At 46.8% G+C, this 23,036-nt stretch overlaps 1 protein-coding gene across 1 annotated transcript in view; it reads left to right on the top strand.

Annotated features, from left to right (window-relative positions):
* paqr4a (progestin and adipoQ receptor family member IVa) overlaps positions 1–19,078 on the top strand; it is a 30,686-nt gene extending 11,608 nt beyond the window's left edge. Inside the window, exons 2-3 of the mRNA XM_072271884.1 lie at positions 16,228–16,446; positions 17,079–19,078. Of these exons, the coding sequence (XP_072127985.1) occupies positions 16,228–16,446; positions 17,079–17,509 (650 nt within the window). The 3' untranslated portion in view covers positions 17,510–19,078. The remainder of the gene's footprint in view (positions 1–16,227; positions 16,447–17,078) is intronic.
* The last annotated feature ends 3,958 nt before the right edge of the window (positions 19,079–23,036 follow it).

Here is a 23,036-nt window from a genome sequence, read left to right as displayed (position 1 = left end):
CTCGTTTCTTACAAACAACAAGGAGACGCAGAAAATCCTTCAAGACGTTTTAAACTTTAATTTGCAAATCAAAGCTGAGACAATCAGAAAGCTAGTAGCTGACTGCCCATCGAGGTTTGTACACAGCATTTTTTATAGCAATCTCCTATCTTAGCTACATTATCATATCCAGACGGCCTGTGATCACATATCATCAATACATCCGCTCTCGACCTTCCACTATTGTTTTACTCCCCAATTTAATTATGTCCTAGTTTACTTTTTAGACCAGGTGTCCCCTCATCCCTAACCACAGTTATTTCTTAATTGGTCTTGTTTTGACATACTGCCACATATTTCATTACCTTACTCGCCACCGTTATCTTCCTACTTGGTTTCATTCTAGTTCTCTTCATGAATTAATAGTGATGAGGTCAAAAGTCATGGCTACATAGTGAATACCCTCTATTCAGCTAGCAGTGGTTACATAGTAAATATAGAAAATGTAATGTGTGCATTTGAGTGAATACTGAAATACTGTTGAGTAAATATTGTAAATACTGTAATACATAGAAAATACAATGTATGCGTTTACATTTTCCAATATAATCTGCCCTTTGAGACCCACAGGGTCTCATACAGAGAGAGAGAGGACTGAGAGTCTATGCACAAAAGCTCAAATAAAGCCGCGCATTTACTCCCAAATTTGGGTTAAACTATAGTTTCCTGCGCTTAAGACTCACAGTGTTCTCTCCCTAACTCCCTAGGCCACTGAGCCAAAAACCCGTCCCTTCGTAACTGAGACAGGAAAAAAGACTCAGGAGCCTCCACAGCCTAATCCCCACATATCTCATCTCTCTCCTGTTCGTCTTGCATGTCTCGTAGACTGTACGAATACATCATCGGTGTCTCCTTCTCCATAGGGCTCGACCCAACAATTTCCAGGAGCATCGGAAACCGTTTCATTGCAGCACACACTACAAGCGACTTGAGGCATGGAAGAAAACAGCACAGAATGACCGCACAGCTTAGCAGTACAATACCAATGGTTACTGCAATCTTGGTCAGCCATGCTCCCCATCCTCCTAGTCTATTGTTTAACCAGTCAAAGAACTGATGTCCAAACCCTGCATTTTGTTTAACTTCCTTTCTTAAATTTTTCAGTTTATTCATTGCTCTGGTAAATGATCCCTCCAGACTAGTGTTATTTGGTATAAAAGTACAGCATTGTTCCCCAAACATTACACAAACCCCTCCTTTCTCTGCCAATAGCCAGTCTAGTACCTGTCTATTCTGCCACGCCACTCTACTGGTTGCATCTAGCTGCTGCCCCAAGGCCTCTAGTGCATCATCAGTGTAGTTAATGAATCTCTGTTGATTATAATATATATAATTTATCCATTCAACATTTTTACTAACCCCTATTATAGGTGTAAGTGCCTCCCAGCCGCAGCAATCTCATTTCTTGCCTTAAATTCATTAGGTATACCTCTTGGCTGTCCTATTCTGTCGATTTGGATTGTTGGATCAGGTTCATATTTTCTCTTCCTTCGTCGCAGTATCTGCTGCTTCAGAGCATCAAATTGTACTTCAGGGGATACTATAACTTCTTGAATCAGCATAACTCGTGTACATGTACCTGTCCAACCGAGGGGGAGCGTGGATCTCAGACCTCCCTCCTTCCCACAGAGCCACCAGGTATCTGCTAACGGGATGGTCTGGGCATCCAGTGCACCATCGGGCAGAGGGGTACCTGTCTTGTATCTCTGGCCTGGGGTTACATCCCAAGTCTTAGCACAGTTACCACTGACATGTCCAACCAAGAGATCACCCGTCCGTGTGAAACATTCATAACTCAAATGCTCCTGCACTTTGAGCTTTCCCAAAGTGGGTGTCTGGCTTCTTTTATTCATAGCCCACGGTCTGCTGTAATTACAGTTAGAGGCAAGCTTGTTTTGATCATACTGCGAGGAAGCTTGGTATAACATACACCAATAAGGGCACATTGGTGTGTTATCAATACATTTCCGATAACAAGGATCTACCCTGCTACAAATTCCCATACTGCAGGTCTTGACTATACTTGGACACTGCTGTGCACACTGCCCCCTTTGCTCCTTTCGCCATTGCGCGCAGGTGGAAGAGTTGTATGGCATGGGAACTACATACTGTGCTGGATTTGCCCTTGAGCATAGATAACAATTCTGTCTCTTCATCATTCCTGCTGTATAATTTGCCCACTGGTACCACATGTTCTGGTACCATGGTACGGAGGTAACCATTGTGCTCCTCTTACTCCTTTCTCTCAGATTTGGTGGGATCCTAACAGTCCCATGCCACATCTGCCAAATTAATGGTCTCCAAATCTGCACAAGAGTATTTGAGTGTATCCTCCCGGGGGCCGGACTGGTCGCCCCCAAGTCGTCCCCATTATCTGAATGAGTACTACCATCCATAACCCCATCCTTAGGATCTTCGGGCCTGTCCTCAGGACCAAAAATTTCCCTTATTACTTGGTCAAGTTCCTGCGGTTCAGTGTCAGCTTCTTGTTGCTCTTGCCTGTCCCCTACTGTTTGTTCCTCTTCACCACTTACCTCGGGTGGCCCACCTGACTGTACCTGCGGGATTGTTCTAGTGCAGTGATTGAGATGATACCAGGTGGAGCGTCCTTCCACTTGAACTGCGGTGGGTGATGCTTTGGTTACTATAAAGGGCCCTTCCCTTCTGGGTTCGTTCCACTTTCTTCGAAACGCTCGCACGTAGACCTGATCGCCTGGCTTGATTGGTCCTTCCCCTTGATCAATCTCTGGCTCTTTCTGCTTTCCATGTGCATAAATAACTTATGCATCATAGTTAATTGCTGCATGCATTGTTTTAATTCCAATTCCAGTTGTTCTAAACTAGGCCCTTTATATGGGCCTCTCCACTGGGGCACTGGCATGGGCCTTCCGGTTAGCATCTCATGCAGTGTTAGACACGTCATCCGATTAGTCTGCATGCGGTAACTCATTAACGCTAACGGTAGTGCATCGACCCAATTAAGTTTAGTATCTGCACAGATTTTGTTTAGTTTGGTTTTTAAGGTCCCGTTAATTCTTTCCCCCATACCCTGCGACTGAGGGTGATACACACATCCAAATCTCTGCTTTATTCTCAGTGCTCGCAGAACTAACTTGACCACTTTTTGAATGAAAGCTGAACCATTGTCTGAGCTAATTTCTGTCAGTATCCCAAACCTTGGGATCACTTCATTTGTCAGGAATTTCACCACTGTTCCTGCCCCTTGATCTTTCGAGGGTACTGCCTCTACTCATCTGCTGAATCTGTCCATTACCATCAACATGTATCTTTTCCCTCTTACTGTTTTTATCATGTCTACATAGTCAATCACTAGGTGTTTAAATGGCCCTTCAGGTACGCGTATATGACCTATTGGGGTTGTAATTCCTTTCCGATTATTATTCTGCACACATACCTCGCACAGTGACAACACATGGTCTACTGAAGCCTGTAAATAAGGCGACCAAAATCCATCCTTTTTTATTTTCCTTATTACTTCCCCCCTTGAACAATGATCCATCCCATGTGCTTCTGAGATCAGGATAGTCAGTAAAGGGGTGGGAGCTACCAGTAGGCCATCTTCCGTGGTCCATAGGCCTTCTGGGTTCTGCTTGCCGCCCCCCCCCTTCGTCTCCACAGTGTTTGTTCTGCCAAAGTTGCCTTTCCCTGTATTTCAATTAGGTCCTCTACCATAGGTTCCAGCTCTAGACTTACCTGGGGTGCGCTGACAACGGATGTACACCCTGACGCTTTCCTGGCTGCTTCATCTGCAGCTTGATTTCCCTTTGTTACTGTATCGTTTCCTTTTTTATGTGCCTGGCATTTTACTATAGCCAGTGCTTTAGGTTTCATCAGTGCTTTTATTAGATCTAAAATCTGCTGACAGTGTGTATGGGATCTCCATTGCTCTTTTTAAAACCTCTCTGTTTCCACACTGTAGATTACTCCCCAAGCTTGTATGTCCTGCTTCCTTCATTATTTTCCTTAGTGGCGTTACAATTTCAGCATATTCCCCAATCCAATCTGAACTATGTCCTGTCAGTCCCAGAAACGTCGTCATCTGTCTCACTGTCTGGGGCTTGGGAGCTTTAGTTATAGCCTCAATTTGATCCGGCGCTATCGCCTTCACTCCCTTGGATATCACTCTACCTAGGTATTCTACCTGTTGCTTGCAAAATTGCAGCTTCTTTCTAGATACCTTATGCCCTCCATGCGCCAGTCTCTCTAAAAGGGTTATGGTATCCTGTTCACACTGTCCCTCACTCTCGGAGCAAATCAACAAATCATCCACATACTGTATCAATGTACTTTCCAACGATATGCCCTCTAGGTCCGCCTTTAACACTTGATTAAATACGTGTGGTGAATGTTTAAATCCTTGAGGCATTCTAGTGTAGGTATACTGGTTGTCTCTGTATGTAAATGCAAATAGGTACTGACACTGATCTGCCAGGGGAACGCTGAAACAAGCCGAACACAAATCAATCACCGAAAAATAGTCTGCCTCTGGTGGAACATTAGTCAAGAGCGTGTGTGGGTTGGGAACTACCGCTGGCCAGTCCTCCATTACCTCATTCACCGCTCGCAAGTCATGCACCAGTCTCCATTTAGATTTATCCGCTTTAAGGACAGGTAACAGTGGGGTATTACATGGGCTGTCTGTCCTTAGTACTCCTGCCTCCAGTAGCCCCTGTATCGTTGGCGCTATTCCCTCTTCTGCCTCTGGTTTCAGGGGATATTGTGGTCTCCTGGGTGGAACTGCTCCCTTTTTCAGCTTTATTTCTACCGGACTAGCTGTTCTTATTTTCCCTACATCCGTGTCATGTTGTGACCACAGAATAGATGGTAACCTATCTAGCCTGTTATCTCTCTGCCCCCTTCCTTGGGATTTCCAGTCCTGTCTGGGCTGCTGTTTAAATTTATTCTGTCCCTGATAGGGCATTTGCGGGAAAAGCTCCCCCAAAGACGTTTATTATTGGCATGGGGTTTTCCGGACTCTGTCTTACGGCACGACCGGCCCCTCCATATAATGGCATTTCATTCATTTCAACGGCTGTGCTTAAATCGGTCACTGCTGGCTGCATCTTCTTGCCTTTTTCTTTTTCCTTTTTAAGTTCTCCAAGCTGCATTTGTATCAGCTTTCTTTGCTTCTTGCTGCTCAGTCAACTTTCGTTTGTCTTTTCGATATTTTTCGACCGTATGGGCTACGTGGTCCCTGAATTCCTGTGGGGTCATTGACATCAGTCCGGCCACTTCCTCAAGTTTAGACTTAACTTGGGAAGGCATCGCATCCAAAACAGCACTTCGGAACGTCCAGGTCATAAACGGGTTGCCTTCCACCTCTTGTTCAATTTCCAGTCTCCACCTTTTCAACTGATTTTCTATGTAGGCTACTGGATTTTCAGTGTCTCCCAGTGGATCCCCTTTCATGGCTTTGGGGTCCATTTTGGGTGGATAGAGCTCCCTGAGGGCCCCCCATACCCTCTGCCTCACTGTGTCAAATCTGGCCCCGTCAATCTGTATGCCAGCCGCTTCCATCAGCTCTCGCAGTCCGGAGGTTCCCATCAGCCTTATCAGCAGCGCCTTCAAATCTCCCATAGCCAACATTCGTCCCGCGGTTTCTTCCTCAAAGGTCCTAATCCATTTCCCTGCACCCTCATGTAGGCTGGGCAGGGTGTTTTTCAGCCCTTCCAGGTCCTGGGATCCCCAAGGAATATACTGTACTTGTTCCAATCCTTTTACTAACAACGGCATCATTCTCCCTTTCCTTTCCCACATCTCCTGACTCTCCTCCTCGCCTGACTCACCATCTGTTTCTGAGCACGTTTTCACTGGCTGCCACATGATTCTTTCCGGGGTTTCCTTTCTCCCTTGGCCTCCTCGTGGAGTTCTTTCTTTCTGTCTTGAGCTAGCATTTGCTTTGGCCCATGCGAAATCCTCAAACTCTCGTTGGAAATTCAGTCTGCGCTGTAATTCCCTAATCTCTCCCTCTGTTTCTAATATCTGCCTTTTCACTCTCTCTTTTTCCCCTTCAAGGCTCCTGTCTCCTATCCTCTGCCTACATTCTCCGGCACCCTCTCTTTCGCTACTTAACTCTTGCCCACCCGACAAGTTACCTTCTGCTCTAGCCTGCTCAGCTCCGTGTCCATGTAACAAAGAGATCTCTTCATCCCTTTTCTCTCTTAATTCCTGTAACCCTTTGATCTCTTCTTCTATTTCCCTTTTCTCCTGCTCCTTTTCGTGATTCTTTCTTTCCTCCTCGGTATCCCAGACTATAATTTCTCCATTTAGATCCACTCTTCCTGTTATCATCGGACACTGCTTAAGGGTTTTTCTCTCGTAATAGGGAGGAGGTTTTTCTACGTCTTTCAGGTCTGGGTATAGAGCCGAAGCCGGCTCCCTGTTATGCTTTTCCTTTTCTTTATCAGCCTGCTCGTTTCGTTTCTCAGTGTCTTTTCTACTTACTATTAATATACCTCCCGTCTTTCTTAATCTTTCTCCCTCCATCCTAAAGAGTTTTAACACTTCCATTTCTTGTTCCCTTTTTCCTTCTCTTTTCTTAGATTTATCTTTGGGTTTGTGATTTTTAATTAGCGCTTCCATTTCCTCACATAAGCTTACATCAAACGTTCCTTCTCTTGGCCATTTCGTGACCAGTTCTTTAGTTCTTTTTTCCCATTTTTCTGAAATTTCCACGATCTTACCTTGACACACCGGGAATTTTCTGCTCAATATTTCTACTGCTGTTCCTTTCTCTGTCATGATGCTCTCTTTTTCCTTTTTCTATTATGGTATTTTTAGAATCTCACTACTTGCCTATTTAATAGCACTATTTTTCTAACTCTATTTCTATGCCTACCCTTATGGTTTATCTCACCAGCGTCTGAATTCTCTATCAAACTATCTTTGTCTCTTACTACGTTCTGCCCGTGCAGACCCCTACTTAGGGCGGTATCCACAGAACCTTTTACACCTCGCCTATGCAGACCCTTACACTTCTTAAGGCGGTATTCACGAAGATTTTTAATTCTCCTTCCCTGCCTGTTCAGACCTTCGTTTCGTGCGAAGCGGTATCCACAGGGACTTACCAACACCACGTGGAATTTTCTTACTTAACTTGTACTTACCCCCACTGCCGTGCTCTTGATTAATCCTCTGAGCCTTCTTTTATCCCCGATTCTGCCAGATGCTTTGGATAGGAGAGACCTTTCGGCAGTTGCTTCACACTTCTGAGTCCCCCTAAAACCAACAGAATTCTTAGTCCGAATTATCACAAAAAGCGCTCACTTTTTTCTTTGGGTGCACCCTTAATTCTGTTAGCCTCATGAGGGTCCCCGAGGGACCGGGAAGCGTCCCAATCTGCCGTTCCCTTCCTCGCGGGTCTCTATCCGATCCTGTTCGTGACGCCAATTTTGTCGTGGTTTCTCGTTTCTTACAAACAACAAGGAGACGCAGAAAATCCTTCAAGACGTTTTAAACTTTAATTTGCAAATCAAAGCTGAGACAATCAGAAAGCTAGTAGCTGACTGCCCATCGAGGCTTGTACACAGCATTTTTTATAGCAATCTCTTATCTTAGCTACATTATCATATCCAGACGGCCTGTGATCACATATCATCAATACATCTGCTCTCGACCTTCCACTATTGTTTTACTCCCCAATTTAATTATGTCCTAGTTTACTTTTTAGACCAGGTGTCCCCTCATCCCTAACCACAGTTATTTCTTAATTGGTCTTGTTTTGACATACTGCCACATATTTCATTACCTTACTCGCCACCGTTATCTTCCTACTTGGTTTCATTCTAGTTCTCTTCATGAATTAATAGTGATGAGGTCAAAAGTCATGGCTACATAGTGAATACCCTCTATTCAGCTAGCAGTGGTTACATAGTAAATATAGAAAATGTAATGTGTGCATTTGAGTGAATACTGAAATACTGTTGAGTAAATATTGTAAATACTGTAATACATAGAAAATACAATGTATGCGTTTACATTTTCCAATATTAGCTCAGGTCTTCAAGTCCCAGCAGCATCCACGTAAATTTTCTGTATTCTTTCAATCCAACTGAAAACTTTCCTGTACATAGGTGACTTTAGAACTACACACAAATTAGGCCTCACCAATGTCTCATACAACTTCTCCTGTAGGCAGTATTTTGATTTATAAAGGCCAATGTGCCAGAAGTTCTCTTTGCAACACTATCTATCTGTGACGTCACGTTCTTGGAAATATTATCTATATGCCCATATCCCTCTATTTTACTGTACTCAATGCCCCTAATGTTCACTGTGTAAGTCCTACAAATGTGCAAGCCTCATACTTTGCTGCATGAAATTGAATCTGCCATTTTCAACCCATTTTTCCAGCTAGTCTAGATTCTGCTGCAGGTTTTGACAGCCTTCCTCACTACCACAGCCTCAATCTTGGTGTCATTCAAAGTTCAAAGTAAATTTATTATCACCACCTGAGATTCATTTTCTTGTGGGCATTCTCAATAAATCTATAGAATGATAACCATTATAGAATCAATGAAAGAAAGACTGCCCAACTAGGGTGTTCAACCAGAGTGCAGAAGACAATAACTGTGCAAAAACAAAAAGAAGAAATAATAAATAAATAAGCAATAAATATCAAGAATGTGAGATAAAGAGTGCTTAAAAGTGAGTCCATATGTTGTGGGAACATTTCAATGAATGGGGGAGATAAGTTATCCCCTTTGGTTCAAGAACCTGATGGTTGAGGGGTAGTAACTGTTTTTGAACCTGGTGCTGGGGGTCCCTGATGCTATAACCATATAACAATTACAGCATGGAAACAGGCCATCTCGGCCCCTCTATTCCATGCCAAACTCTTACTCTCACCTAGTCCCACCGACCTGCACTCAGCCCATAACCCTCCGTTCCTTTCCTGTCCATACATCTATCCAATTTAACTGTAAATGACAACATCGAACCTGCCTCAACCACTTCTGCTAGAAGCTCGTTCCACACAGCCACCACCCTCTGAGTAAAGAAGTTCCCCCTCATGTTACCCCTAAACTTTTGCCCTTTAACTCTCAACTCATGTCCTCTTGTTTGAATCTCCCCCACTCTCAATGGAAAAAGCCTATCCACATCAACTCTATCTATCCCCCTCATAATTTTAAATACCTCTATCAAGTCCCCCCTCAACCTTCTACGCTCCAAAGAATAAAGACCCAACTTGTTCAACCTTTCTCAGTAACTTGAAACCCAGGCAATATTCTAGTAAATCTCCTCTGTACTCGCAGTTTCATTGACATCTTTCCTATAACTCGGTGACCAGAACTGTACACAATACTCCAAATTTGGCCTTACCAATGCCTTATACAATTTCAACATTACATCCCAACTCCTATACTCAATGCTGTGATTTATAAAGGCCAGCATACCAAAAGCTTTCTTCACCACCCTATCCACATGAGATTCCACCTTCAGGGAACTATGCACCATTATTCCTAGATTCCTCTGCTCTACTGCATTCTTCAATGCCCGACCATTTACCATGTATGTCCTATTTTGATTAGTCCTACCAAAATGTAGCACCTCACATTTATCAGCATTAAACTCCATCTGCCATCTTTCAGCCCACTCTTCTAAGTGGTCTAAATCTCTCTGCAAGCTCTGAAGACCTACTTCATTATCCACAACTCCACCTATCTTAGTATCATCTGCATACTTACTAATCCAATTGACCACCCCATCATCCAGATCATTTATATGTGTAATATATATATGATGGATGCTGCTTTCCCGTAGCAGCATGTGGGAGGACTTGGAATTTGTGGGAGGGTTTCACCTGCAAATTTGCTGATCCAGTTTATCATATTATCATCCAGATTATTAATATAAATGACAAACAACACTCCTAGCACTGATCCCTGTGAAACACCATGAATCACTGACCTCCAGCTAGAATAAGTGCCTTCGACCACTACTCTCTGTCTTCTGTGGGTAAGCCAGTTCTGAATCCAAATGGCCAATTCCCCATGGATCCCATACATCTTAATCTTCTGGATGTGCCTACCATGAGGGACCTTATTAAACACCTTACTAAAAGCCATATAGACAACATCCACAGCAATACCTTCATCAATCGCCCTCGTCACCTTTTCAGAAAACTCAATCAAGTTAGTAAGACATTTCTTGCCCGCACAAAGCCATGCTGGTATTCACTAATTGGGCTATGTTTTTCCAAATGCTGGTAAATCCTGTCCCTAAGAATTCTGTCTGGTAATTTCCTTACCACCAGTGTGAGACTCACTGGTCTATAGTTTCCAGGATTATCCCTGGTTCCCTTCTTCAGTAATTGACCATCTGCTGCCATTCGACCTAAGCCAGTGTTGAATCCAGTTACTATTTCATGCTGAATGCCCAGTGACGGAAGCTCCTGACCAGCCTCTCATGTAGGACTTTGGCAAAGGCCTTGCTAAAGTCCATGCAGACAACATCTACTGCCTTTCCTTCATAAATTTTCCTGGTAACCTCCTCGAAAAGCATTAAGATTGGTTAGATATGACCTACCACACATAAGTCCATGTTGACTATCCCTAATCAGGCCTCATCTATCCAAATACTTGTATATCCCATCCCTTACAATACTTTCCATGACTGATGAAGGGTCTCGGCCAGAAACAATGACTTTTTACTCTTTTTCCATAGATGCTGCCTGGCCTGCTGATTTCCTCCAGCATTTTGTATGTGTTGCTTAAATTTTCAACATATGCAGATTTTCTCTTGTTTGTGTCCCAATTTAAAATCTCAACCAGAAGACCAGTCCTATCCTTCTCCATAATTATCTTGAAACTAATGGAATTATGATCACTAGATCCAAAGTGTTTCCTTAGAAACATTTCTGTCATCTATCCTGTCTCAATCCCTAATAGGAGATCCAGTATTGCGTTCTCTCTAGTTGGGACCTCTACATATTGACAAACTCTATCCCTTTCAGCATTTTTACATTATGGGAGTTTGAGTCAATATGCCTAAAGTTAAAATCACCTACTATCACAACTTTGTTTCTTGCAACAGTATGCAATCTCTCCACAGATTAACTCCTCTAAATCCTGCGGAATTTTGGATTGTCTGTATTATAATACTATTAACGAGTTCATCCTTTTCTTATTCCTCAGTTCCATCTCAGTGAATGAGCCCTCCTGTGTGTCCTGTCTGAGAACCTCCATGACATTTTCCCTGACTAGTAATGCCACTGCACCATCACTAATACCTTCTGCTCTATCATGTCTAAAGCAACAGATCTCGAAACACTGAGCTGCCAGCCCTGCCTCACCTGCAACCAAGTCTCTAATGGATACATTATCCTAATTACATGTGCTGATCCAGGCTCTAAGCTGATCCACCTTACCTACAATACTCCTTGCATTGAAATGTACACAGTTCAGAATATTACTTCCACCATGCTGAGCCTTTTGGGTTTCTGTCTTTGTAGCTCGAGGCTGGTGCCAGGGAAATAGCCCTTTCCTCAATGTCATTAAGGCAAAGAAGATGATTATAGACTTAAGGAACAAAGGTCTTAGGCACATGTATATGGCTAGGATACCTAAAACTGTAAGAATGTTATGTATTGCACTGTACTGCTGTCATAAAAAGAAACACATTTCATGACACTTGTGAGTGATGATAAACCTGATTCCGATATGGGTCTCTGTTGTGGGAAGGGGGCAGGGAGAGGGGAGGGAGCGGGAAGCACCAGAGAGGCATTCTGTAATGATAAGTAAACCAATTGTTTGGAATCAGGTGACCTTGCCTGGTGTCTCAGGGCTGGGTGTGTCTACAGCCGTGCCACTCCCGCACCCCCGCCCCAATCCCTAGCACTCCATCCGAGATGCTCCACCTTCATCATTCCCAACATCTTTTGCTCCCACCAGATTTACGTATGATCTTGCTCTCTGCTCCATGTTGTCGAATACAGTGCTAAGCAAAGGTCTTCAGCACCCAAGCTGTATATAAGATTTTTGCACAGTACTGCACATCGCTGGCATAGCAATGGAAACCGCAAGCAGTTTCGAACTCCTGGGAGTGCACACCTTACACAACCTCTCATGGTCCCAGAATACATCCTCCACATCTAGAAACCATATCAACACCTCGACTTTCTGAGGAGGCTGAAGAGAGTGGGCTATGCACAGCAATACTCATGGCCTTCTGCAGATACACAGTGAGGAGCATCCTAACAAGCTGCATCACTGTATGGTGCTGCAGCAGACAGGAATGCTCTACAATGGGTAGTGAAAACTACTCAGTGCATCACCAGCACCACCCTACCCGCCATCAAGGAGATGTATACTGAAAGGTGCCGGAAAATGTCCAACAGTATCATGAAGGATCTGTTCATGGACTGTTTGTCCCACTCCCATCAGGGAGGAAGCTATGCAGCATCCATGCTGGGACTACTAGACTCAGAAACAGTTACTTTCCCCAAGCAGTAAGGGTGATCAATACCTCCACCCACAAACCCACCTCTCCACACCCCCCACCACTACTTTACCATTTCCTGTCAGTCATCTTATGTATGGACACTCCTGTACCTAGTGTCACTTTATGGACATTCAATCAATCTATGTATATAAGCTATCTTATATGTCTTTTTTATTATTGTGTTCTATATCTTGTTTTTTTTTGTTGTCCTGCATTGGACCTAGAATAACAATTATTTTCTTCTCCTTTACACGTGTTCTGGAAATGACATTAAACAATCTTGATGCAACCTAACTTCCACTTTTCCCATAACCACACCACTAGCTGCCCTGGCATTCCCATCCCCTGGAACTCTAGTTTAAACCCCACCCCTGAAGCAGCACTCACAGTCCTTCCCAGGAGGATATTAGTCCATGTCCAGTCCAGGTGCAAACTGTCTCACCTATACAGGCCCCACCTTCCCTGGAAGAGAGACCAAGCCAAAGATCTAAAGCCCTTCCTCCTGTACCATCTCCTTAGCCGTGTGTTAAACTTTATGATCTTCCTACTTCTGGCCTCACTTGCGCGTGACACAGGTAGCAATCCTGGAGGTCCTGTCCTTTAACTTAGCACCTAACTCCCTGAACTCACTTTGCAGGACTTTGTCACCCTTCCTGCCGCGCCATTGGTACCGTTGTGGGCCATGAACACCGGCCGATCACCCTCTGCCTTAAAGTTGCTATCAATCCGAGACATTCCTGACATTGATAACCTGGGAGGCAATGTACCATTTGAGAATCTTGTTCTCATGCACAGAACCTCCTGTTTGTTCCCCTAATCACTACTGCTCACCCCTTCTTCCCACTTCCCTCCTGGGCTGGGCCCAGGACAGATCACCTGAGGTGTTAGTGCTGGGGGATTTAAAACTGCTGACCTAAAGCTTCTCTCTCTACCGCCAATCCCCATAATGTAGCCTGATGTACTTTCAACTGGTCCATGTCAACCAAGATTCTCATTCAAACTGGTCTCATTTGGCCTGTATCGCCCTAAACCTTTCCTGTCCATGTACCTGTCTCAGTGCCTTTAAACTGTACCAGGTGGTGAACCCATCTACCACACTCTCCTCACTATTGACATGTGCGGCATCTGCCTGCTCAACACCCTGGATAAGTGAACCCCCACATCCGGGCCAGACTTGCCCTCTCTCCCGCGTCTGGTTTGTCCACCCACTCTCCCCACTACTGGGCCACCTGCTCCTTGGCTGGCCTCCCCCATACCCTGCCACATCTGGGCTGGCCTCTCCCTATACCCCACCACATCTGGGCTGGCCTTTCCCTCTACCCTGGCACATCTGGGCTGGCCTTTCCCTCTACCCTGGCACATCTGGGCTGGCCTTTCCCTCTACCCTGCCACATCTGGGCTGGCCTCTCCCTCTACTCTGCCACATCTGGGCTCTCCCCCACTTCCTCTGGCAGATCGTTCCATATCCTTACCAGCCTCTGTGAGAAAAAAGATACTGACCCTGCGGGGGGGGGGGAGGCGTGGAGATGGAGGGGTTGATAAGAAAGGTCGGGGGGCGTATGCAGGGGACGAGGGGAGGGGACATAGAAACATAGAAAATAGGTGCAGGAGTAGGCCATTCAGCCCTTTGAGCCTGCACCGCCATTTATTATGATCATGGCTGATCATCCAACTCAGAACCCCGCCCCAGCCTTCCCTCCATACCCCCTGATCCCCATAGCCACAAGGGCCATATCTAACTCCCTCTTAAATATAGCCAATGTACTGGCCTCAACTGCTTCCTGTGGCAGAGAATTCCACAGATTCACCACTCTCTGTGTGAAGAAGTTTTTCCTAATCTCGGTCCTAAAAGGCTTCCCCTTTATCCTCAAACTGTGACCCCTTGTTCTGGACTTCCCCAACATCGGGAACAATCTTCCTGCATCTAGCCTGTACAATCCCTTTAGGATTTTATACGTTTCAATCAGATCCCCCCTCCATCTTCTAAATTCCAACGAGTACAAGCCCAGTTCATCCAGTCTTTCTTCATATGAAAGTCCTGCCATCCCAGGAATCAATCTGGTGAACCTTCTTTGTACTCCCTCGATGGCAAGGATGTCTTTCCTCAGATTAGGGGACCAAAACTGCACACAATACTCCAGGTGTGGTCTCACCAAGGCCTTGTACAACTGCAGTAGTACGTCCCTGCTCCTGTACTCAAATCCTCTCGCTATAAATGCCAGCATACCATTCGCCTTTTCCACCGCCTGCTGTACCTGCATGCCCACTTTCAATGACTGGTGTATAATGACACCCGGGTCTCGTTGCACCTCCCCTTTTCCTAATCGGCCACCATTGAGATAATAATCTGTTTTCCTATTTTTGCTACCAAAGTGGATAACTTCACATTTATCCACATTAAATTGCATCTGCCATGAATTTGCCCACTCACCCAACCTATCCAAGTCACCCTGCATCCTCTTAGCATCCTCCTCACAGCTAACACTGCCACCCAGCTTCGTGTCATCCGCAAACTTGGAGATGCTGCATTTAATTCCCTCATCCAAGTCATTAATATATATTGTAAACAATGGGGTCCCAGCACTGAGCCTTGTGGTACCCCACTAGTCACCGCCTGCGATTCTGAAAAGGTCCCGTTTATTCCCACTCTTTGCTTCCTGTCTGCTAACCAATTCTCCATCCACATCAATACCTTACCCCCAATACCATGTGCTTTAAGTTTGCACACTAATCTCCTGTGTGGGACCTTGTCAAAAGCCTTTTGAAAATCCAAATATACCACATCCACTGGTTCTCCCCTATCCACTCTACTAGTTACATCCTCAAAAAATTCTATGAGATTCGTCAGACATGATTTTCCCTTCACAAATCCATGCTGACTTTGTCCGATGATTTCACCGCTTTCCAAATGTGCTGTTATCACATCTTTGATAACTGACTCCAGCAGTTTCCCCACCACCGACGTTAGGCTAACCGGTCTATAATTCCCCGGTTTCTCTCTCCCTCCTTTTTTAAAAAGTGGGGTTACATTAGCCACCCTCCAATCCTCAGGAACTAGTCCAGAATCTAACGAGTTTTGAAAAATTATCACTAGCGCATCCACTATTTCTTGGGCTACTTCCTGAAGCACTCTAGGATGCAGACCATCTGGCCCTGGGGATTTATCTGCCTTCAATCCCTTCAATTTACCTAACACCACTTCCCTACTAACAAGTATTTCGCTCAGTTCCTCCATCTCACTGGACCCTCTGTCCCCTACTATTTCTGGAAGATTATTTATGTCCTCCTTAGTGAAGACAGAACCAAAGTAATTATTCAATTGGTCTGCCATGTCCTTGCTCCCCATAATCAATTCACCTGTTTCTGTCTGTAGGGGACCTACATTTGTCTTTACCAGTCTTTTCCTTTTAACATACCTGTAAAAGCTTTTACAGTCAGTTTTTATGTTCCCTGCCAGTTTTCTCTCATAATCTTTTTTCCCCTTCCTAATTAAGCCCTTTGTCCTCCTCTGCTGAACTCTGAATTTCTCCCAGTCCTCTGGTGAACTACTTTCTCTGGCAATGCAGTCAGCTGGCAATGGGACGGGTGAAGGGGAGGATGGTTGTCAGGGTTGGGAGAGAGGGGAATGAGGAGGGAAGAGGCAGGATGGAGAGAGAGGGAGATGGAGTGATCAGCCGGGAACAGTATTACCCTGCCTTTGACTAACTCCTGTTCCTTCCCCTTCAGGAATCCCACTGCTGTATTTCCTGTTCCTGATGCCAGCTGAAATTCAGTGGTCACAGCTGAGTGTTCCATGGCTGGCCGTGTCCCACTGCCTGGCTTGTGTCGCCCCCCAACTGGGTAGTGTCCTCTACCACCTCTTCATGAGCCATGAGGGGGGGGCGCCCGTCTACCACACTCTCCTCACTATCGACATGTGCGGCATCTGCCTGCTCAACACTCTGGGTAAGTGAACCCCACATCCGGGCCAGACTTCCCCTCTCTCCCGCGTCTGGGCTGTTCGTTCATCCACTCTCCCCACTACTGGACCACCCACACCTTGGCCAGCTGCTCCCTCTACCCCACCACATCTGGGCTGGTCTGTCCCTCTACCCTACCATGTCTGGGCTGGTCTCTCCCTCTACCCCGCCACATCTGGCCTGGTCTGTCCCTCTATCCTGCCACATCTGGCCCGGTCTGTCCCTCTACCCCACTACATCTGGGCTGGCCTATCCCCCTACCCCACCACATCTGGCCTGGTCTGTCCCTCTACCCTGCCACATCTGGCCCAGTCTGTCCCTCTAGCCCGCCACATCTGGGCCAGTCTGTCCCTCTACCCTGCTACATCTGGGCTGGTCTCCCTCTGTTCCCCACATCTGGGCTAGTTGGTTGCTCCCTCTCTCCCCTTCACACTCCTAGATCGGTCAAAGGGAACCATTACATCAGTGAGGAAGGGGTGTGGAGTGTGTATTGTCTATAATCATCTTTCTCTCCCCCACCCCCTCACCCCCCTCTTCTCCCTTGGCTGCACCACCCACCCTGTTGCTCCTGATTCCACCCCTCTCCCACCCTTTGTCCCTCCCCCATCCCCACCCCAGGCGCACTGCCCATTATCTATGCCACACTCCTGTGCCGCCCGGCCCTGCGTGCTTTGGCCCTGCTATCCTACGCCACTCTCTCGCTCTGGGTGGTACGTCAGGCCCTGGCGGCTGTTACCACCCTCGGGCGCCTGCGCTGCTTCCTGGGGCCAGCCTGCTTCCGGCTGGTGCTCCTCCTCCTCCGGTGGTGCGGCCTGGCCTGGGGCTCCCCCTCTGCCCTGCCCCGCTACCTGGCCATGGACGGGCTAGGGGCACTGGGGGGACTCATCAACGCTGGCCGGATCCCTGAGCGCTGGTTCCCTGGCGCCTTTGACTACTGCCTCAACAGCCACCAGATCATGCACCTACTGGTGGTGGCCAGCATTTACTGCTTGAACCGGGGTGTCCTGGATGACCTAGGCTGGATCAGTGTCCCCCGCTGCCCCTCCTGACTCCTACCTCTCTCCCCAACCCCTCCTCCTGTCTGAATGCCTTCCCAATCTTCCTGGCTCCTTCTCCTGAACCCCTTCTCCACCTCCCACTCACCCCAGTCCTTCTCGTCCCCTTCTGACCTTTGTTCACCCAACCTTTTTCCTCTCCAATTGACCCTTGACCCCCTCGTGACACTGGATTCTAAGTATCCCGTCACCCTCCTCCTCATTCCATTTCCTCTGACCTCCTGGACCTCTGTGAACGTGACTTCTGCTCTCCCTCAGCCCCTGCCAGTGACCCCTGACCTCCATTTCAACTTCCCACACCCCCCTTCAGTGACCCCCCCCCCACAGTTCCTCCCTGCCAACCTCTTGTTGACCCCGATGCCAGTCTTCCTGTTCCCCCAACCCTTGGATTCCCTGCGACCTTTGACCTTTATGTTCCCTGTTCCTTCCTGTGACCTCTCTCCATCCTCACCCCCAAAATTCCCCTCTCCCTCTGTCCCCAAACCCCACTGCCAGAACACGAAGACTCCAGCCGGAGAAAACAGGAACAGATAACAGATGGTGGCCTAGCAGGGTCCAGATGGCTCAGATGACAGCTCAGACGATGGTGCGGACATTAGCCCAGACAGTGGCTCAGACAACAGACTGGGCCCAAGCAATAGGCCAGACACAGGCCCAGACCATAGACAATGGTCCAGACACAACCCATTGCAGGCTTAGACAACAGACAGCAGCCCAGACACTGGCTCAGACACCGGACCAGATCGCGGGCTCAGACAACGGCCCAAACAAGGGCTCTGATCAAGAAATGATAACGTACCCAAGGGGAGGAATCGAGGAGAGGGTCTTGGAGAAGGCCGGGACATGGGGAGACAGGAGACAGTCGGGGAATTGTGATGGGGTGGGGGGAAACGGGGTGCTTACTGGATTTGGGATGGCTAAAGGGGTGTTTCTGGAGACAGGACACCCCTCCACCTCCTCTTCCTCCTTCAACACCCCCCCCACCGCAGTCTCACTCTCTCCCTCTTCTCCTCACCACCCCCCCCCCATACTTGTCACCATGCCTGGGATCCCTCTACGTCCCAAGAGGTGAGTGGGAAACTGACCTCCCTCCCCCCTCCAAAACAACATGGACCAGGATAGTCTGTGTGACCCCCACCTCCCCCCCAACAAAACACAAATCAGGAAGGGAGGGATGAGCAGGGTGACTATTCGAGCTCCTCCACCCACTCCCCTCCCTTTGCCCCACCCACCAGCAATACAACAGGGCAAAGAGGGAGGTGGGTCCCAGGGGTGGGTAGGGGGGACCCAGTGCAATTCCTCCCTCGCCCTGTCCTGGGACTGGGAGCCCAGTGTCTTCCTGCTCTACCCTCCTCCCCGGACCCTCGTGATCACCTTCCCCGCACTTTGCAACTTTTATATCTCACAGCGTCAATCTTCGACTGGGGAAGGAAAGGGCACAGATTGTGGTGGGGGGTGGGTGGTTGTGTTGTGTCTCACTCCCCCGTCCCCCAAGGTCTCCCATCACCCCCCCAACCCCCATGGGAACTTCTTCACAAAATAAAGAGTGTTTGTTATAAATTATGACTGACGCCGTGCACTTGATAGGTGTGTCAGGGAATTCTGAATTGGGAAATTCGTTCATCGTTGTCACGTGTACCCTGATAAGGTGAAACATTTTGTTCCATGCAGATCAGTTCACCACATCAACGCATTGAGGCCGTACAAGTAGCAGAATGCAAAATAGTGTTACAGTTACAGAGCAAGTGCCGTTCTGTCAGACAATAAGGTGTAAGGGTCACAATGAGGTAGAGCCTACAACCACTCACCTGTGTATGGCCCATATCTCTTTAGACATTCCCTATCCATGTACCTGTCCAAGTGTCTTTTAAATATTATTAATGTACCTGCCTCAACCACATCCTCTGGCAGCTTGTTCTATATATGGACCACCCTCTGGGTGAAGAATTTGCCCCTTTAAGTCTCTCCCCCCTCACCTTAAACCTGTGCCCTCTAATTGTAACAGACCAGTGAGTCTTACTTCAGTGGTGTGCAAACTATTGGAGAAGATTCTTAGAGAGCGGATTTACGAACATCTGGAGAAGCATTATCTGATTAGGGATAGTCGGGGGTGGCTTTGAGAGGGGCAGGTCGCGCCTTGCGAGCCTGATTTTATTCTTTGAGGAAGCGACAAATCAAATTGATGAAGGTAGAGCAGTGGTTAAAGTGTATATGTATTTTAGTAAGCATTTGACAAGGTTCCACACAGTAAGCTCACTCTAAAAGTCAGGAGGCACGGGATCTGGGGAAACTTAGCCCCATGCATCCGCAATTGCTTTTCTATGGAAGGTAGAGGGGTTGTAGCAAATGGAGAGCATTCTGCTTGGAGGTCACTGACTAGTGGTTTTCCACATGGATCTGTTCTGAGACCCCTGTAGGGAAGTGGTAGGGTGGGTTATTAATTTTGTAGAATACATGAAGGTTGATGGAGTTATGGATAGTTTAGGAGGTTGTTGGGGATTATAACAAGGCATTGACAGGATGCGGAGCTGGACTGTGAAGTAGCAGATGAAGTTAAATCTGGAACAGTGTGAAGTGATTCACTTTGGAAGGTTGAACTTGAAGGTAGAATAAACGGCAGATTTCTTAGCAGTGTGGAGGAGCAGAGGGACCTAGGAGACTAGGACCATACAGTACGTTCCTGAAAGTTTCCACCCAAGTTTGTTAGGTTGGCTAAGAATGTGTATCACACTGGAGGAACTCAGCAGGTCAGGCAGCATCTATGGAGAGGAGTAAACAGTTGGCGTTTCTGGGTAAGACCTTAAATCAGAACTGACAACAGATCCCAACATCTCCAGTTCCAATGATCCGGATGCTTCCAATCCACCGATTACGCATCTTCTAGCTCCGGCTGCATCCCCAACCTTGGCCACCTTCACCTCCAGGCCAAGACCATTCTCACTGCTACTGGGTCCCTTGACTTCCCTTCCCTCAGCAGTACCTCCCACCAACCCTGAGTCTCTCAGGCTCCCCTGGCACCTCTTCATTTCTCACACAATCTTCCTCATCCTATCTTTACTGAACACCCCAATCCTTCCTTCTCCACTGACACCTCAAACTCTCTTCCCCCCCCTCATCCTAGCTGTAATCCCTGCCTTGTCTTTACCATCTCTCTGACCTTCCCCTCTTTGAGGTGGAATGTTTTGTCCTCAGCAAAAGCCTTACCTTTGTCCCCCTGCATCCGCACCTCAGTAAGTTCAGCACCTACCAAGATGCTGAGCTCTTCTTCCATTGCCTCCTTCACCAAGCCCACTTTGGCAAGGTTTCCCCACCCCACACTAATGACTCTCACCCTTTCTCCTGTCTCCACCCCTGCTCTTCTGGCAGCCCCCATTCTGGATCTTTTCATTTCCAATTGCTAACATGACATCAAAAGCAGGAAAAGAGTGAGAATAAAGCTGTCCTTTTCTGATTGATTGCCAGCGACTAGTGGTGTTCCACAGGAGTTGGTGTTGAGCTGCTTCTTTTCATATATATCAATAGCTCAGATGATGGAATTGATGATGTTGTGGCCAAGTTTGCAGACAATATGATGATGGGTGGAGGGGCAGGTATTGTTGAGGAAGCAGGGACTCTGCAGAAGGACAGACAAATTAGGAGAATGAGCAAAGAAGTGGCAGATGGAAAACCGTGTGGGGAAATGTATGGCCATGCCCTTTGGTAGAGGGATAAAAGTATAGTATATTTTCTAAACAGGGAGAAAATTCAAAAATCAGGTGCAAAAGGTCTCGGGAGTCCTTGTGCGGGATTCCCTAAAGGTTAACTCACAGGTTGAATCAGTGGTAAGGAAGGCAAATGCAACATTAGCATTCATTTCGAGAGGATTACAATACAAGAGCAAAGTCAGACCGCAGAGTATTGTGAGCAGTTTTGGGCCTCTTATCTAAGAAAAGATGTGTTGGCATTGGAGAAGGTCCAGAGGAGGTTCACGAGAATGACTCTGGGAATTAAAGGGTTATTGTATGAGGAGCATTTGATGGTTCTGAGCCTGTACTCACTGGAGTTTAGAAGAGTGAAGAGGGAACTCATTATAACCTATTGAATATTGAAAATTGGATGCAGAAAGGATATACTGGCTTTTGAGGCGATGCAGAGGAGATTCACCAGGTTGATTCCAGAGGTGAGTGGGTCAGACTAAGAGGAGACTTTGAGTTGCCTGGGAGTGTACTCGTTGGAATTCAGAAGGATGAGAGGAGATCTTATAAAAATTATGAAAGAAATATATAAGATAGAGGCAGGAAAGTTGTTTCCACTGGTACGCGAGACTAGAACTAGGGGAGAGCCTCAAGATTCGGGGGGATTCTAGAGTGGTGAATTTGTGGAATTCTCTGTCCAATGAAGCCGTGGAGGCTGCCTCAGTAAATATATTTAAGACAAGGCTGGATAGATTTTTGCATAGTAGGGGAATAAGGGTTATGGGGAAAAGGCAGGTAGGTGGAGGTGAGTCCATGGTCAGATCAGCCATGACCTTATTGAATGGCGGAGCAGGCTTGACAGGCCAGATAGCCTACTCCTGCTCCTACTTCTTATGTTCTTGTGAAAGGATGTTTCCTATAGGGGTGGGGGGGGGGGGGAGAGGCATCTAAGACCGAGTACGCAGCCTCAGAATAGAGGGATGTCCATTTAGATCAGAGATGAGAGGCATTTCTTTAGCTAGAGGGTGGTGAATCTCTGGAATTCATTGGCGTAGACGACTGTGGAGGCCAAGTCATTCAGTCTACTTAAAACAGTGGTTGATGGTTTTTTCCATAGTCAGGGTGTCAGAGGTTATGGGTGAAGGTAGGAGAATGAGGTTGAAAGGGATAATAAATCAGCCATAATGGAATGGTGGAGCAGACTTGATGAGCCGAATGGCTTAATTCTGCTCCTGTGTCTTATGGTCTTGATCAGCATTCCTCTCTCCTATTTCAGTGTGCCTCTGAACACATTGCCCTTCACTCTCTCTACACCAATCCCATCCTCACCATCACACTTGCAGAAAAATGGTTGCTGTTGTAGTCTTATAGACTGGCCTCTACCTTGCTGAGGCCAGGCAGCATGTCTCAAACAACTCCTATTACTTACCTCTTGCACAGCACCCCACTCAGGAACTTCAGGTCATTGTGCCCTGCACAGTCACTAATCTTATCATCTCTGGGATCTCTCCACTGCCACCAACCTCATAGTCCCTTATCCTGCTCTGCTCAGTTCTACCTCCTACTTAAGATCCACAAACCTCACTGACTGGATAGGCCCATTGTTTCTGCCTGTTTCTGCCCACATTCCTTTACTCCATTTTATCCCTCTTGGTTCAATCCCTTCCCACCCATTTCTACAACTTCTCACGTCTCTCAATCTCTTCAACATCTTTTCATGCCTTGGTCCTGATTTTCACCATTGGTGTACAGTCCCTGTACACTTCTATCCCCCATCAAGGAGGCCTTAAATCTCTCTGCTTCTTTATCAACAGCTTTCTTGAAAAGCTGTCCTGATGAATGGTCTT

Source organism: Mobula birostris, chromosome 11 (genome assembly GCF_030028105.1).
Source record: "Mobula birostris isolate sMobBir1 chromosome 11, sMobBir1.hap1, whole genome shotgun sequence".
In the NCBI taxonomy this organism is placed as follows: Eukaryota; Metazoa; Chordata; class Chondrichthyes; order Myliobatiformes; family Myliobatidae; genus Mobula; species Mobula birostris.
The sequence above is the reverse complement of the archived record's forward strand: the minus strand, read 5'-3'. Positions and strand labels throughout refer to the sequence as shown.